Genomic DNA, 18,861 nt, shown 5'->3' on the forward strand with positions numbered 1-18,861 from the left:
CTGAACCCAGGATCTGAGGTGCCTCAGCAGAGCTGGTTCCCTGTACATGGCACACGATGGCACTCAGGGTGACAGACACGAGGTGTTACAGGCATAAGGGGTTGTGCTGTGCCCATCTCACAGCAGATCTGGCTGTGCTTTTCACTGGCAGAATCAAGATATCCATCTTAGGAAGAGAGAGTTTATGGTTCATGCACTATGATTAAATAAAACAGCCTAATATTACAGGGTGGCAACCAATTTGAGGGTTGTTAAACTTTCCCTGGTCTTTTGGCTTTCTACAATGTTGAGTTGTTATGTCAAGCCCACCTCTTTTCATGAAGTGAGCCTCCACCATGGAAAGCCTGTCAGGCTTGGATTTTAATCTTGAATCATGAATGAAATTACTCATTGCAAGGAAATTGTCCAATCCACAGAATTATTCAGTGTGACCAGGTGCTTAGCAAGGTTCACATAATCTGATATGGAATTACTTTCTTCATTTTCTGCTTCAAGAGAAACCCATCCAGAGTGAAAAAGTGGACTGGATGATCCCTGTGGGTCCCTCCCAACTCAGGATATGCTGTGATTCTATGAACTGCCAGGGGCTGATAGCAAAAATTAAACTATTCACAGGAAACATCAGATGGAACAGCAACTGAATTCATGTTTTCCTGGATGATGCAAGAATTCAGCTCTGGGAGAGATGAAGAGACCTGGTCATGCTTTATCCCTCATCGTTTTATGTCCAAAACATAAAAAATGCTGGAAAATATTATTCTAGATTAACAGATTTCTTGCATTCCAACACATCCAGACTCAGGTGTACTTTAATAGAACTTGTTTATAGAACCTAAACTGCAATTTCAACATTTCAGTTTTACCATTAAGAAAGCAATGAACAAAAAGCTTAAAGATCACAAATTTCATTCCCCATAGAACTGCCGAGGTGGCATTTTTGTTACATGGGGATGACTGACATGAAGTGGGATTAACAGACATGAGTCAGTAAGCACATTCCTAACATTTATTCTAGACCTTCTGGCAATCTAGCAGCACAGTTTCTTCCAGAATTCAATTAGCATTTAAAGATGCTGTCTGTCAAAGGAGACAGTTTTATTCAGACTCATTTTCATTCCTGTTCTCAGAAGCAGGTTCCCAAAGCTGTATTGGGCCAGCAACAACAATCACACTTTCCAGATCAGAGCTTGCCTCTCTCTTGGACCTTTGAACACAGCCTTGGTGGCACCTGGAAGAATAGTCAAAGGCCCTGCACACCACCAGCTCACACTGCAGGTAAACCTCTGGGTTGCTCTGAATGAACTGGAAGGCGTTGAATTTAAACCGGAGGGTGTGTCTGCTGGGTGAGTAATACGAAGCATAGGTATGGTCTTTAACACACCTAAAAAGAAGCAAAAAAAACCCCTCTCATGAATACACAGGCAGTAAAACACACAACCTGACAATGAAGATGGTTCAGAAAGCTACAAGTGGGAAAAAACCAAAATGCATTTCTTTGGCAGAATTGAACAACATTGCCTTTCCTCAGCCTGCAGTGTGTCTGATACCTGGTGTTTGTATGATTCTGTGAAGGTAAATTAACCTTACCTGAGGTATGTCACTAGTACCTTTTAAATAATAATAATAATAGTAATAATAGTAATAATAGTAGTAGTAGTAATAATAATAATAATATTAGTAATAATAGTAGTAATAATAATAATAATAATAATAGTCAACTGGCCATAGCCATTTAGTCTACATTTTATTTTAGGCTGTAATGTCTGTGTGTGTTGTATTTTGGGTCAATCCATCCCCTTTTTCCCAGTAAACCCTGAATGCCCTTGTCCATTAATTAATTAGAAGTTGCCATGATTTTTTGCTATATTGACACTATTCCATTAAATGAAAAAAATTAATAAGAGATACAGGAGTTTGAAGGCAGTTATATCTGTAGTTGCAATGCATAAGAACTCACCCATTCTTGACTATAGCATAGGATCCTGTTGTGAAATTGTGGCGAGTGGGAGATGCCACACAAGTGTCCAGAAACAACTCCAGCATTGGGTCAGAGCTGTGCAAGGAAGCTTCCAGGAACAAATTCTGGTTGATGCTGACATAGTAGGGTGAGTCATACACTGGCCTTGAGAAGCTTGAAGAGTCATAAAACGTGAGGTTTACATCGTATCTCTCATATTGAGTTTCATTGACTTCAAAATTGTCATCCGCGACATACATCGTTTGTGCCCACGCGTTCTGGAGCATCTTGCAGTTGACATGCAAGAGAAGATTTCTGGTTCTTGTGATTAATGTACCAGAAGAGGACCCTCTAATAATGTTGGAATAGCTGATTGTGTTGTTGTTTCCCTGTTTGGCACATAAAATAAAATGGAAAATTAATTCATATAATCAGGTAACCTATTATACATTCTAAATTTTGCTGTATCCTTGCAGCAATGTTCATTGTAAAAACATTATTTCCCAGAAAGTGTGATGTGGAAAAATCTGAAACTAGTGATTTCTGTTCTCAGGATAAAAATCTGTAATCTTCACATGATATTCAGTGCCCACAATTTTGGCCTAGAAAACTACTCACAATAAATTCAGACACAACAGAATTAAATACAACCTGTACAACATTAAATACGTGAAGGTTCAGGTCCAGCTCATTATCTAAGCTGAAATCTGGCTTCAACACTATTAGTCAGATTGAGTAAAAGCTTTGAAACCTTTTTAACTATCACACTCATCTTGGGATCTTGAAAATGCCAAGTATTTGTATCCTTCCACAGCTTATTCCTTGGGAGATTGATAATGGGCTCTAAGAGAATGCTCTGCTAGCAGAGGCAGGAAATGCAAGTGCAAATAAACCTTATCCTTTAGGAGACAGGGAGACAACCCATAATCACCAGGACACTTCCAGTCCCTGCAGATCCCAGTTAGGTTTCAATTTGTGTTTTCGAAGCAAATTCTTCTGTTTGAATTTTTGATATCCTCCCATTATTTTCCCACTTGGTTGAAACGTTCAGTCCTACCTCTCTGACGGTGCCACAGCGAGTGTATGGAATGTCAAATGACACATGATTTGATGTGATGTTGGGTGTGCAAAAGGGGTCGTTCAGGGTGAGGTTCCAAGCAGAGTAGCCATGGGACTGAAGGAAGTATCTGCTCACAACCACGTGCATGTAGTTTGGCAAACACAGCAGGGCTAGTGGATAGCAAAGAAGATACATTACAAGCTCAGGGAAGTGACCAAAAATGTTGTAAGTAGTGGATTAAATAAACACTATCTCCTGCAGCTGATACGGCAGAAAGAGTTCAGAATCCAAACCATGGACTTGAATCTCCATGAAAACGCTACAGATCTAATTTAAAACAACATTAACAAGATTAACAATCAGTGAATCAAAAAGTAATTGAAAAGCATGTTTCTGCTTTAAGGATGAACTTACTGGTGCTGTCATCAGCTGGGGTGGAATGATAGTTGGCCTGAAACCCTCTGTATGTGTATCGGGAGTTACTGTGGAAGCGGACGGTCAGCAGGTTTGAGGACGATGTGTACATGGGGCGATAACCAGAACAAATCTTCCCAAGGACAGGAGAGGTCTGAAGGGGCCCATCATAGATTTCCACATAGTCAGAGAGGCATCTGCCACCTTCCATCCTGGGAAGCAGCATAGCTATTTAGTTTAATGCTTCATTTTTATGTTCTTTTGTTTTTGTTTGCTTGTTGGCTCATTTTTTTTTTTTTTAGTCAGATTAACTCTCTCTAGCAGAAGAATACATTTGATTGATATGACTGTCAAATCTTTGGAACAGAAGCTACAGCCTCCAATTTCTGTCTCAGGAGATGCTAGCCACATTTTTGAATAAATAAGCAAAAATGAACACATTATTCATCTCCAGATGTACTAAAAGCTTTGATGAAGACCCTTGAAATGAAGTAGGCATTTGCTTAGTAACTCCAAGCTGTCAATTCCATACATTTATCTTCCCAAGTAATAAATTCTTACTTACTGAATATCTGTAAATACAAGTGTGACACGGAAGTTGCTCTTTACATGTATTTCCCACACACAGTTGGCATTGTTTGGATAATTTCTGGGGTAAAATGGGCTCTGTAAGGTACCAGATGAAGAGGAAAGCAAGCCACCACAAGAATAATCTTCTGCAGGGAAAAATACAAGAAAAAGATACGTATGCACATTTAGGGGTGTGTTTGGAGTATGTCTGTGTGAAGTTTATGTCTAATCACAGAGATAGTGACTTTATCAGCTTCAGTGGCCTCTGTATTAGGTTCATATACATCTGAATGAAGGTTAGGAGATGCTACCCACATTGAGCAGATTATAATGCTGATCTGTAGTGCCTGCATTATCAGGACACAAATATTTGCCACAGAACTGCACAGATTTTGAGGCAGGAATTCTGGAAATCAGCTACTCCTTGAAAGAGGAAATCCCCATTACAATTGCTAATGACCAAAGGGAAGAGGGAAAAAAAAAATCAAATAATTTTGTTTCAATAAAAAGAATGATGATAAATATCCAATTCATAAATTTACCCAAGTCCTTCAGACCTACCTGAGGTTGTTAACGGAGTGGTCATCCAGTCGGAAGTACTGTTGGGAGCTGTAGGGAGAGAACAGCAGGTGAACACTCAGCATTTTGCCTGAGAGAAGCAGCCCCTCTGGGAGTTACCTGTCCCCAGAAGGGCTCCTGAAGGGACACTGGAACACCAGACCCACAATCACTACCTGGACACATGGCAGGATCCTGTGTGGCTGCACCTCCAAGCCTTCCCCCTCCACCCACCAGCCCAGGCAGCTTGTGCTCTGCTCAGCTCCCATCAGCAGAGCCTTGATCTCCTCTGTTAATGGTCAGCAGGGTGGCACAGAATGGACCCTCTGCATGTTTGTTGGTGACACCAAACTGGGAGGAGGGGACAGCCAAGCAGATGGTGCTGCTGCCATCCAGAGAGAGCCTGGCACTGCAGACAGAGCCTTGCTCCTCCACAGCTGCCAAAAGAGGCTCACTGCTCTCTGGCTGAGCACATCAGCTCTCTTTATTTTGGGAAAATGAGAGGCCTTTGGCCTCTGCAGCAATGAGTGTGCCAGGGCTGAACAACACCTCTGCCTACAGCATAGGCCAGGAAAATTGATGACAGCTCAGTGGCATCACTGGGGGAGGTGGAAAGAGTGCCATTCCTGCCCATCAGGCAAAGAAACAGTGTCTGGCAGCAGCTTCATGGCCATCCTGTTCTGAAAAATGCCCTTGAGCCAGGATGCCTCTAGCTGGGGACAGAGGGTCTGCATGCCCACAAGGTGTTGAGAGGCACCAGAACCTCTTTGTGATTGAGTTTGAGCTTCTATCCCGGTGAAGCATAAAGGACAGCTCTAGTCTTACCCACGGTGGTATGGAAGTCAAGAAATGATGAGTAGTAGGCGTGGAAGCCTCTCCTGCTGACGCTGCCATCACTGCGGAACAGGACGGTGAGCTGGTTCCCGGATGAGTTGAAGACGCTGTTGTTGTCCCTGCAAACAAGGCCGAGGCGCCAGCTCTGGGTGGACCCTCCGTCGTACACCTCGATGGCATCGTAGGAGCAGCTGTTGCCCTCCAGCCTGCAGGGAGAGGAGGATGTCTGCACCACAGGCTGCAGGAGCTGCGGGGCCCAGCAGCCTGGCCCCACGCCCACCTCGCCCCAGTGCTCGGGCAGGGACTGCAAGGCCCCACAGTGGGGACGAAGCCGGCCCTGAGCCCACAGCCAGCGCCTGGCTGGACTCACTCCACGTCCGTAAACTGGAGCTGGATCCTGCGGGCCGGGTCCCGCAGCCGGATGTGCCACACGCAGTAGGAGTTGTGAGGGTAGGAGTTGGGGTACCCCGGGCTCTGGAAGGTGCCGGACAGTCCCTGAAGTAAGCCACCACAGGAGGAGTTCTCTGAGGAAAACAGCAGAGCATGGGCAGAGAGCTCCTATCCCATCACCAGAATCTGTCAGGGAAGGGCATGGCCCCACCAAGGAGGCTGTGCCACAGCCCCATAGGGACCCTCCCTCCTGGGTACCCCAGAACAGTGCCCCTGCATCCCCCAAGCACAGGGCACGGCTTGTGCTCAGCTCATGCAGTAACCCAAAGCCATGGGGCTGTCTGTCCAGTGGGACACCTGGGGAAGGAGATCATCAGACCCCTTAACTCCTCTGGACTTAAATGTGGCCAGTGACAGAGGGGAAGTTGAGCTGGAGGCACCTGGTGCTGCAGGGAGAAATCAGCAGGGTTGACTCCCAGCACTTTTCCTAGGAAACACAATCTGCTGGGAGTCAACCCTCTCTAAAAGCCAGGCTCTTTCCAGCAGTGCCCAGTGAGGGGATGAGAGGCTATGGACACAAACTGAAACACAGGAGGTTTCCTCTGACCATCAGGAGACATTTTTTCTCTGTGAGGGCAGACACAGGTTGCCCACAAAGGTGGCAAATAGCCAAGAGCCCTCTGGATATGGTCTTGGGAAGCCAGTTCCTGCTGATCCTGCTTTTAGCCAGGGGCAGGACCAGATGTACTCCAGAGATCCTTTCCAACCTCACCATCCTGTGATTCTGTGATGTGTAACTGAGGGCAGAAGCTAGTCCAACCCCACAGCTCCTCTGGATTTACCATATGTTGTCCATGGCCTGGAGAACATCAATCTGGAGACAGCTGGTGCTGCAGGAGAGAACAGCAGGTGAGCAAGCAGTGTTCTGTCTAAGAGGATCATCCTGCTGGGAGTCCCCCCTCTCCAATGGGAACCCCGTTGAACCCAAATAAAAGCCAAAGCCCACAGTCAGCACTGGAATGTGGCAGGACTGAGATGGCTGCAGTGCCAACACTTGCTCAAGGACATTTTCTGCAGCACCATGAAAACCAGTGCCAAACCTCTCCCACAGAAGTGGCTGCTCAATCCCAAAGGATCCCAAGCAATCCCACATCTCCCTGAATGTTAGAGATGTTAGCCAAGGTCTGTAAGTGCAGCCTGCACAGAGCATCCCAGAGAAAGAAAACCCCGTAGAAAAGCTGTATATAAACAGAAATCTCTGGTTACCTGTTGGAGGCACTGTTATTCCGGAGTCTGGAAGGAGAAGACAAGAGGGTGTGAGGCACTTGGACTGCTTGGCTCCCCTTGGAGCAAGTATTTAATTTCCAGGAAAGTTATGGAGGGACTCATGGGGAGGTTGGCCTGACTATAAACTATCCCTCCCCTCACACCCTGCTCTGTGCAGGAAATCCCAGATTTCCCAGGTACAGTCTACAAATACGAGATTAATGCTCCCCCTGAAACACCACCCTCTGCATCAGGGACATGGACCCATGATCTGCTGCTGCCCTGCTGAGCACGGAGCAAGGGCTGGACAGCCTTCATCCCACCTCACTCCAGCTTTTCATCAGGAAAATGCCACCAAAACACAGACACCCACCTGAGCACACGACAGAAGCATCTCCATGGTGGCAGACACGGTACTGGTAGGTGTAGGGGCAGTGCCACAAGTAGCGCTCGGTGCCTTCACAGTTCACCTCAGTAATCATGTAGGGGTAGAAGTCGTTCGAGGGGAAGGAGTGTGTGTCTGTGAGAGGGGAGCCACAGCCCAGCTGCCTGCACACCACCTCGGCGTCCTGCCTGTCCCACAGGTACCCACACACCTTCTCCCAGGCTCCAAAGTAGTAGATCTCCACATTGCCTGCACACCGGTCGGGCCCACCGCTCAGCCTCAGCTGCAGATCTTTGAGAGACACAAACCCCTTGGTCAAGCTGGTGGTGCTCTGGGTCCGGGCAATGACATCCCACATCTTCTCTGGGCGTGTCTGCATCCACCTGCAGCACAGCCCGGGGCTGGCTGCCCCTTCTCAGCTCCCTCACAGTGGGATGGAGAGGTGGGGGCAGCAGGGGCAGGCACGTCCCATCCCTGGGCCCAGGGCCGTGACAAGAACCCTGGCACAAGGACTCACCGTCATATATGATTTGAGCTGTGGAGGAGAACAAGCAGGAAAAAAACACAGAGATCAAGAGAATTAGGACCAAGTCTTTGGGAGCTCTGTCAGTGCTCTCTACCCTTCCTTCAGTGAGTCAAGATCCCACTGAAGGGCACAATTGGTAGAAGAGCTTACTTCTAGCAAGGAGACTGATTGCTGGAGAGCAAAGCCATCCCCAAATTCCTGCCTCCCAAATAATTTGCTTCTCATGTACATCTCCATCCCCATCCTAAAGAAAACATGAGCTTTTTAATCATACTAATTTGTTCCCAAGAATAAATACTATGACAAAACATAAATCTATCACTATTATATAAAGTAGCAATCTGGTAAGTTCTACTTACTAGTCGTGTGGTCAGGAGTTGTTGGGGGACCACTTGTTTCTAGAGAAGAAAAAAATAGGATAGTATGTATAGGTCAACAAGGCAAATTTAACATGAAACTTCCTCAAACCTTGTTTCAATCTCTAGCAATTTATAGCCAATGAACTTTAGATCCAGAAGATTTCTGTCTATTTTAGTAACTCTCAGCACTTTTTCCTTCCATTAACCATCAATACCCTTTGTGAACCCACCAAAACCTGCAACTGGTCCAGAGAGTGCCTTGAAGTGGGAGCAGTTTTCTCAGGTCACCCAGCCCCCTGAGCTGGAAGACAGGGACAGGGAGCAGAAGAAACCCCCCATAATCCATGGGGAAACAATCAGTGACCTGCTACACCCCTTGGACATTCACAAGTCTGTGGGGCTGGATGGGATCCACTCAAGGGGGCTGGGGGGGCTCAGCCTGGAGGAAAGAAGACTCAGGGGGAACCTTACTGCTCCCTACAGCACTGAAAGGAGGTCGCAGCCAGGTGAGGGTCAGTCCCTTCTCCTGAGTAAGGAGTGATAAAACATAGCCTCAAGTCAGACTGGAGATAAGGGGAAATCCCTGGAAAGAACAGAAAGAAAGAATTTCCTGGAAAGAACAGACTGCCCCAGGCACTGGTGGAGTTACCATGCCTTGAAGGGATTTAAAAGACATGTAAATGTGGCACATGTAGACATGTAAATGTGTGGGACTGCTGGGTTAATGGTTGAACTCCATCATCCTAAAGGTCTTTTCCAGCTGGAACAATTCTTTGATTCTATCTGCTGCTTTCACCTGATGGATCAGGAGCTGTTAAATCTACTACTGATGTGAGAATAGGCTGTGAAAGGGAGAAAGAGGCAGTTTTTCTCCAAATCAAGAACAACTGAAATGAAGATGACATGAAATATCTGGGGAGGTTGTCAGAACAAGGCCAGTGACAAGGGAGGCTGCACATCTCATTATTTTCATCGTGCACAGCTACAGGTAAAAATGGGGTCTCCAAAAGCTCCCTGTCCCAGGTTCTGCTCACACCTCCACCACATCCAAGCCACCTCTCATTCCCTTCCACTTCCAACACCACTGATTCCATCAATACCCCACAGCTGGCGTCAGTAACTGGGTGAAAGAAGGGTTTTCCCTGCTAGGGCTGATGGAAAGCCTCCAGGTGGCACTAAGAGATCGAAGGTGTCCTGCAGATCAGGGCTCTGGCACTTGGAGAAGGGTGATCTCTTCCCCAGTGTTTTTGTGATGGGGGACAGCACCAAACCTATAACCAGAATTAATAATGACATTTCGTGTGAGTCCTGCTCTGTCCCTACATAGGTCGCTGAAAAGCAGTCTACAAACCTGCATCCAGCCAAAATTTGTCTTTTTAAACTGTGGATAATTTTGCTGTGGGCTTTCAGAGATACTCAGAATCTGCTGCATTCATATAGCTTCCACTTTTCACTGGGTTTTATTACCCTAAGGTTTTAACCCAAGCAATGATTTAGCTCTTCATTGCAGTGATGACTCTCGTTCTTTCTGAGAGGAGCAACAAATATTCAATTCTATTCTGTATTTTAAGTGCACATATGTGCTGCCATATGGATCCTATGTGGGTACATTCAGCATCTGGGACCCCAGTCTGAAGGACATTGACTACTCTGGTTTGTTGGCTATCACTGGACTAAAAGAGTTTTCATCAGCCTGGAGAGAGATTATTTAGCAAGGCCAACTCTATAAACAATGTACATTTTTATATAACTTTGAAGTTACCTGCTGTTAGAGGTATTTTTGTTGGAGAATCTGCTAGCATCAACACAGGAAACAAAAACAAGAAAAAAACATGTTGAAGGAACATTACATGAATTAAGTAATAAGGATGAGAAGTTTGCATGCACAGGATCCCCTGGGGTCTCTGGCAAAGGGATGTCAGTGGATTGGCAAGGGAATGGATTAGCTCCAGCTGTTGTTTGGGATAAATCCTGCTCTGTGGACAGCCTAAGAGGTGGGAATACACCCTCACTAACATCACTGCCATCATTGCTGGATGCAGAAGGTTTTGACAGGGACAAGTGTCATTTATTCAGATATTATGAAACTTTCCAACATATCCCACCACACTGCTCCTCATGCATGCAAAGCTTTAAATCTAAATTAGCTGGATGGGTAATGAAAGGGTTAAACAGCAACTCAGTATTTTCCAGCTGAACATCAGGACAGTTTTCAGTAGCACTAATTGCACCTCAAATATTTATGGAGAGAGAAAATAATGGGGGCATTAAAAACTCAGTCTGGAAATGGCCCTGAGTGTTCTTTCTTTCTGCTGTGTGTGAGGGGGTGTGTGGGACCATGGAAAGGGAAAGCAGGTTTGCTTTTAGTTCATTGGTTCAAGGCAAGTTCATTCCAGAACTTTACACCTGAAAGAGGAAGGGGTGGAAAGACAGCAGCTGTAGCAACACTTTTGATGTTTATCCATCCCTGCATAGAGGACATAGCAGCAGCTGCTTAAAAAGAAAGGTCTTGTCTCTCCCAGCACCAGGCTGGCACCCTGCTCAGTCAGGGAAGTCTCATCTGGGAAGGAGGAAAGTGTTTTTTGGATGCAAAAAGGCCTATTTCACCCTGTTCAAATATCCCCCCTCCCATCAGACCCACCAATATTTGTATTGGTCCCCAAAGGGATGAAAGTGGCTGGGCAGACCATTGACTCTGCAACCAAACTAAATTAAGTTCCTAACAGGAATTAGCCTATGAGAAATTAGACTAATAAAAAATTACAGTAATTTCCATTATAATCTAATCATTATAATAATAATAATGGGGGCAGGAATATGTGCCAGACTTGTTTTATCTAAGGCACTCTGTTATTAAACACCAGAGGGTTAGATATAACAATGTACCTATAATCAAAACAAACCCCACGCTTTGTACACCTCACCTTCTTTAAAATAAACATGTATTTAGTCCAGAAAATACTTACTAGTCTTTAAATCCATTATCCTAGTATAAAGGATCAGAAAATATTATCATTGGCTTTACAGTATATTCATTTTAATTTCCTTTACTAGGCTTTTTATGTAAAATGACAGGAAAAAAAATTAAGTTCATTAAGCAGATTTGATAACATTGATTTGCTCAGCTCATAGGTTTGACCTGTTTGTGGTTTACAAAAGAGCTGAGCCATGTTGGTAAATCCTCTTTTACTCTTAAATCTTAACATTAGCCCAAGGTGAAATATAGCTACAAAGGTGATCGGAAGTGAGGCTCTTTACCTGCATGCACCTGAATGTGAAGAATTATCATCACCAGCCAAGACAAGATCCTGGTGGCAGCCATCTCCTTGGAGCTCCTGATGCAGGAAGACACCAGAATTTATAGGCAGAGTCACCAAAGGGCGCAGCTCAGCAGCCCAATCTCTCGTTTCTGTAGCTCAATACCACATTCCCCACTGCTTCCACCTTCCATCACCACATGTTTGATTTGTAAACCAATATTTACAGCTTCCTGGTTCTACAAGAAAACAACACCTGGCATCTGATCCAGGGAAAGCAGAGATCAAAAGTGGTTGCAGTAGCTGCTGTTTTTCAATCCCATCCCTCTTTGGCTGTGGAGTTCTGTTGTTGTCACTTATGTGACTTGTCCCTTTCTTGGGTTTGAGCTGTATCTGAGCCAAAGCTGCTTCCTAGGCTGGTGCAAAATGTGCCTTTCCTTTTGTGACTGAACATGTGGAAGGGTAGGACTACAGTGGGAAACAATCCAAGGGCTAATGGAAACCCTTTGTACTCTGTCCTAATAGATGTCACAAAAACATGCAGCAAGAATACATTCTTCTTTTTCCGTTCTCCCTGTGTCCATCTCTCAGTGGGCCCTGTCCTCATCAGGGCAGCAAGAGTCAAGATGTTTAAGCTCTGCAAGTTCATCAAAAGTAATTTTTCAACTTTTGACACAAATTCAAGCCAAACTTCGGTGGTTATACACTGATCATTGTTAAACTGCACAAAACCTTCCCAGAGAACAAGGGCTCCAAGTCTGAGGATGGGGGCAAATATAGAAAATAAGTGAAAATTCATCTCTATTTCTGAAGCTCTTAAGAAGTTGGCAGCACTCTTGACACAGTTGTCCCCCTGAGGTTTACAACAGATTTAAGGTAATAGATAAGTAATGGCACCCAATGGAACTTACAATGGATTTTAATGAAGAGAAAGTAACTCAGGTCATGGTGAAGTTTCAGTGGATCCAAGTGCTCATCAAAGAACCCACATTTGCACAGCAAATTTGGCAATGTTTGAGCAGCATATAAAATCTCAGAATCACAGAACTACTTAGCCTGGAAGAGCCCCTGATCCAAGCCTCAAATCTAAGCAGAGTTATCTCCAAAGTTCAGTCAATCTTTAAAAAGTCTCAAGGCTTTAGGAATTTGTGTAACTCAATTTGTTTTCTAGGGAGAACGTGCAAAAACTTCTAGTGGATAAAAATTTGACATCCTGGTTGTTCCTGCTGCTAGTTTTGGATTTATTACTGATTGGCAAACAAATTCTTCTCAGAAAGTCAGGAACAGGTTTCTTGTGCCTCCTGAACCGTGCAATGCAACAGCCAACGACCAAACTCAACCTCACACAGCACAGGAGAGCCAAGAAAAGAAAAGAAGATCAAAAGGAGAAAGGAGGCAAAAACTCCATCATGAGAATGGGGGGGGGAAATGAAGGGATTAGTTTGTTAGACATGCAAACAGTTTGTTGACTCTGCAAACACAGGGAGACTTTTATTCTCATGGTTTTGCAAGGCAGGTGGAGGAAGTGGTCTTTTGGAGGGACTGGAGGAAGAAAGGGATGTGGCTTGGTAAACACATTGGGGCAGCTGTTGCAGACCCAGAGAGATGAAAGAAAAATAAAACCAGACTCAAACCATTCAAAAGTCAATCAAATTTGGTACTATTTGAACACTAAAAGAGAACATGTGAGACAGCCCTGAGCTCAGGGTGACTGGTGCACACAGATCCCAATGGCAATCAGCACTGCATGACCATCCCAGTCCAGGACTGGCATTCTCTCTGTGGAGCCCAGCATCTCAGCTCCTCAGATGAAAAGGAAGTGTGGTGGATTGCCTTTGGCTGACTGCAGGACACCCAGCCAGCCTCTTTCTCATTCCTCCTCCTCAACAAGGCAGCAGGAGAAAAAAAGGTGGAGAAGTTAATGGGTTGAGATTAGGGCAGGGAAATCACTTGTTGTCACATGGAAATTGATTCAGTTATAGAAAAATAACTTGATTGCTGGTTAAAAGAGACTGGTATAGCTAGAAACACAGTTAACTTAAACACCACCTTCCCCACTCCCTCTTTTGCCAGGCTCAAGGTCACGTCTTCATTCCACTCCTGCACCTTCCCCTTTGCTGGGTGGCTCAGTGGGACTGTGGTCAGTCCATGGCAGCTGTCACTGCTGCTCTGTCCTCCCCTTTTTCTCATGCTCCATTGTGGGTTCTTCCCCTGGGCTGTAGTCCTTGGGCATAAACCAGCAGGTTATCCTTCAGGATAACCCAGCATCAGCTCTCCATGGCCACTGCTCCTTCAGGAAATGTCCTCTTGCTCCTCTGTGGATTGTGGGGACAGCTCAGGTCTGGCACAAGGAGAATCTCCTCCATCTCCTCTAACTTTGGTGTTCACAGGGCTGTTCCTCATGTTTTCGACCCCAAATCCTCATTTCCTTTATGGCATTTTGTACTTTTTAAAATACAGTTTAATAATTAAGCACAGCTCAGCCATGCCCTGAGGTGGGACTGTTGCAGAGCTGGCTGGAACACGCCGAAGCACCAGAGCTGCTGGGTCAGTAGTCAAGACAGCAGCTGGCACCTGTTGAACCACCCACTCCTTTTAATTTCATTTGCAGTGGTCACTACTCTGACACTGCAGAAAAAAGTTCAAAGAGCCAGCAGAACAATGGTGCTCTGATACTGACCTGGTTTTTTGCACAAAAAAGACCTTTCTTCTCACCAGGTGGGATGGCTGATGGAGTGGAGGATTTTCTTGACTCTTGACTCATTTAACCAGAGCTGGAACTTGATTAGAATGTGTGGAGACATTACTTTCAGCTTGGATCCATGCTTACTTTAAAAGTCAACTATGCAATGAAGTTATTGCCCTTTGGATGGTAGAAAGGATCCAAGTTGTTCACACTTCTTAATTAATTGTTATAAGCAGCCAGCTCCAAATAACTCCTTCAAATTCAATTGATACCATATCTTCTATTCTAACATCAGTGATGCTTCTCCCCTACAACAGGGCATGGCAAAGGCCAGAAAGCTGGTGCCAATCCTCACCCCAAGCTGAAACAGCCTCCATAGCACACAGCTTCCCTGCTCCCTGTCCACTCTCCCCATCTGCTCCCTTTCCTTGCACCTCTGTCCAAAGCTTTGTTTGCACAAGTGACACCAAAGCAAATTGTAAGGCAGGAACAGTTTCATTGCCTCAGGAGATCAAGATTTATGATTAAGCTATGTTTGCTTGGGATGGGGAAGATGAAATGATTTAACCTGACACTGGACACAGCCTTGCTGCCTGGCTGTGGGAATACCAGTTCCCTCCTGACAGGCCTCCTGCCTTCCCTCTGCTGCACTTGGTTCCATTTCTCAATGGCCATGAAGTTACAAATGTGCTCCTTAAGTACAGTGGTGGATCTGGCAGGGAGAGAAAACAGGGTCAAGCTGACTTTCCCTGTAGAAGGCTTGTTGGCACTGCTCTGTGGGAGCTCAGGACCTCTGACCAACAAACTAATATGATTTCGTAGAAGCCATTTATAGTTTACGTTACACACTTTTTATCCATTCTAAAACTGCTCTTCATGTGACCACACATCTTCTCAGTGGTGCCCCTGTCCTGTCCCTGTGCTCTGCACACACTCCTCGGGGTACAGGTCTGGTCAATGTCCAGGTATTCCAGGTATGCCCTCTGTTATCTGCCTCTTGTGGTCCTGTGTTCTTGTTTTCCAGCCTCTTCTTTTCTATTTTTAGAATAGCTTACATCTCAGCAACCTTGAGAAATTCCAGAGGGTCTGATAATAAACTTCAAATACGGTTTGGCTGGAGCACATCATGGCCCGAGCTGTTCAGATGCATTGCTACACTGCTCTGTCCCTGTCATCTCCAGCAGCTTGGCTCAGCCCTTCCATCGATCTTCTAAAGATTCCCTCTGCACCCTTGCAGCTTTCCTTTGGTTCTCCTTGTTATCCAGCTGTGCCTGTGTTCACCATGGGTGTCTGAGAGCCCGTGCACATCTGGAACAGAACCAGCTAAAGATCTTGACTGCAAGGTGCCGACAGAGAAGTCACTGCTGCAGACACACAGACTGGGGGGGTCTCCTCACTTCATTCCACTTGTACCCTCCCTCTCTCACCTCGCTGCTCCTTTCCCAGCCCACTCCTCTCTGCTCCCCTCCTGTGTCCCTCATCCCCAAGAGGAATGGTGTTGGGATGCACACCAGCAGCTGGCAGGAGGGCAGAGGGTGTTTGAACAAACAGCTCGTGCCTGGTGCGTTACAGGTGAGAGCATCCAGGTAAGCAGGTGGGAACTGATCTCCGTGAGAGCCAAGAGCTGTATAAGGAAATTATAGTATTGTTCTTATGATACTTATGATAGATGACATTCCAGAGCTGTAACCATACTCCAGCCAGGAGCAGAGTTAAAAAACAGAGAGAAAAAAGGCTCAGCACAAACTCAGGCTGAATTCAGCAAAGAATTTCATTTGACCAAAATGCTAAAGTGTAAAAAATTTCTGTTCTGGACCTGTCGTAACAAGATGTTTCAAATAAAGTCATAGAAAATTGAGCCAATGCATTATTTAAAGCTTGAAATACCTGAGAGCCTGAGACACAATCCCTTTGAGGCAGTGAAAGTCTGCAGCTGAGACATTTATTAGGCAACCAGCTCTGCTATTTTTGAATTGCTCTCCCCTGCTTAGAAGAGGTGTTGAACTGTTGCTGAAGTGAGGGGCTCGGGATTATCTGGGACGAGTGCTAAGCAGATGGAAGGACCCTTGTGCCTTGTTTCATTTTGTGTTCCTGTTGGCTGCACCTCATCTGCTCCCAACACTCCTCCCTCTCCCAGACCTCCACTGGCTCCAACCCTCCCCAGCTAATGAACACCAACCTCTTTAAATGCAACAAGATTTGTTTACCAAATATAAGAATGAGATAACAGAAATCCTTTACCATACAGCAAGGGGACATAGAGCAGAACAGGAACTCCTTGATCCCTGTTTGCTTTCTGGTAGCAAATACCCCAATATTTTATACTTCATGTCAGAGCATAAGATATTCCTTTGTATGAACATAAAGTCACCACTCCTTAAATCAACACACTCAGGCCTGCAGCTGTGAAGATAGATAAAGGCTCAATGGCAATAGAAAAATAAATGAAAAATACAATTTTTGAGAATATCCTTATCACTAGGATGTCTTAATACACAAGATCTATATAAACAACTTCAGCAACAGAGACAATAATGAGACCTACAGTAGGGACTAGGACTGAGGTTTCCACACTTTCAACCTTTAGAATTGCAGAAAGCTGCTCCTTACCCTGCAATTCTCTGTGCCTGGCACCACAGAGACAGGAGCAGAGAGACCTCTCCCACCCTGGCCACCTGGTAATCAAGTGTTTAGGTTGGTTTCCTGGGATAAGATTGATTGATTTGACCTGGGGCATTTCTTTGCTGAACAGAATAACTCTTTAGCCATTTTCAGATGGGAACCACCTGTGTTCAGAGAGAAAACAGCTTCTGCTTCCCCATCTTAAGTACCCTCACCTGGCACTCACTGGTACCTGCCACCATTTCAGACCTTTTTGACAATTGCTAAATGTCTGAGTCCCAATAACCAAACTTAAATACCCCCTAGGTTTGTGGCAACTGATGCCAGCATGAGATAAGGGAAGGGCAGTTCAGCTTCCATCCATCCCAGATCTCCCTTGGGTCTTGCCTTGTTTGTTGAACAAATTTGATCTGTTACCCAACAAACAGCAGAAGCTGAAAAATGTACTGCTGTGATTTGCAGGAGAAGGGTGGGTCTGAAAGATTTTATTGTTTGCTGAACCAAGAAAGGAAGATAATTAGTGGAATGATCCATTAAACCACATTCCCATGAAATGTCACTGAAGAGTAAAAATGTTACCATAAACTTAAGGATAACCAGAAGCACTTGACAGCTTGAAAATTTGCATTTACTTGTAACTAAGAACTCTAGATCCAAAGTTGGTGTTAATGCTCAAAACCTGTCATGAGTTCCTTCTCCCCCCAAAATGCTAAAACATTTTGTTTTATCATTAAAAAAGCTTAACACTGCTATCAAACAAATATTGACAATCTTCCCATGTAGTTTCTCACCCACTGCATAAAGAAACAGTGCTATGTATTATTAACACATGCTTTTTCCTATACAGTTTGGCCAACTTCCAAAACAATCCATCCCACCTGGTTTTGAATTTAGGACAATGGTTCCATTAATTCAGCTGGGCTGATCACTGCTGGTTATAAACTTTGCAATTCTGCCTCCTTTTCCCAATATGACCTGTAATTGCACCAAACACTTCTGCCACCCTGACAAAATAAATAAGGCCACAGCCAGACTAAAAAATGTCAAAGCCAAGGTCATTTGTATTAAAAAGGATAGAGACTGTATCCATAAAGTCATTTGAAAGACAAAAAAAGGAAAGCACAAAAATGTCCTTCATGAGGGGAGCAGCTGTTTGACCAGCACAGACACAGGACTGAGTTCTACAGTTGTATTTGAAGGCAAAACTGACTTTCAGCCCCAAATGCCAGGAATTCAGACATTTGAGGCTGGATCCTGGGAGCCTCCCACCCAGAGAGACCCAAGTGGCCACCAAAGCCAGGGCTGGCCATGCATGCTCTGAGGGAGCAGCCACAGCTGCAGCCTGGCACTGCTGCTCGCAGAGGGGACAGCCCCAGCTCTCCACTCCCACACTGGCTTTCCACTGGAGGTTTGGGATCACATCAAGGCTCTCTGCTTTAGGTTTCTGTGCCATTTCCCATTCCTTGTTCTTCAGAGACACTGCCCAGTGTCTGGAAATCATTTTCTGTGGCCATTGTTTTAAATAAAACAATTCTATTTCTTGGCTGAAGCAGACTCTCCTGGAAGCACAATTTCCCTGCTGTGGCTGAGGTTTGGCAAGGATGTGATGCAGAAACAGAAAATGCCCTAAAGCAGATCCCAAACAGATTGCAAGACTGCAAGAATTGCAACCTCCACTTTATAAAATTCATACATGCACCTCATCACTACAATAAAGTGCCAGGCAAAACTTGGGAGGTAAAATCCTCTCAGAAACCACATTTCTTATCAACACCGAGCCCTGCCACCCTCCTCAGTGCACCAGCCATCTGTTCAGCATCCTGCTGAGCTACTTCACTTTCAGTGACACCTGAAACAACAGGACACCTTTTCCATGGTCCCATTCAAGATCTCCCACAGAATGGCTCAAACAACAGAAAAAGGAAAAATTCCTATCATAATAAACAGAAGGCTGTCTCACTTCTGGAAGCTCAGAGC

At 45.1% G+C, this 18,861-nt stretch overlaps 1 protein-coding gene across 1 annotated transcript; it reads right to left on the bottom strand.

Annotated features, from left to right (window-relative positions):
* Positions 1-791: 791 nt before the first annotated feature.
* LOC111930971 (scavenger receptor cysteine-rich domain-containing protein DMBT1-like) lies at positions 792-16,904 on the bottom strand. The gene is made up of 16 exons (XM_086901452.1): positions 16,873-16,904; positions 11,578-11,654; positions 10,082-10,111; positions 8,320-8,358; positions 7,952-7,969; positions 7,423-7,725; positions 7,050-7,076; positions 6,626-6,673; positions 5,764-5,917; positions 5,385-5,599; positions 4,563-4,610; positions 3,997-4,147; positions 3,432-3,643; positions 3,015-3,187; positions 1,958-2,346; positions 792-1,381 (listed from the first exon to the last, which is right to left on the bottom strand). Exons 2-16 carry the CDS (start codon positions 11,639-11,641, stop codon positions 1,096-1,098), a joined length of 2,157 nt encoding a protein of 718 aa, XP_086757578.1. The 5' UTR covers positions 11,642-11,654; positions 16,873-16,904; the 3' UTR covers positions 792-1,095.
* Between the last annotated feature and the right edge of the window lie 1,957 nt (positions 16,905-18,861).

Source organism: Cyanistes caeruleus, chromosome 8 (genome assembly GCF_971803275.1).
Source record: "Cyanistes caeruleus chromosome 8, bCyaCae1.hap1.1, whole genome shotgun sequence".
Lineage (NCBI taxonomy): Eukaryota > Metazoa > Chordata > Aves > Passeriformes > Paridae > Cyanistes > Cyanistes caeruleus.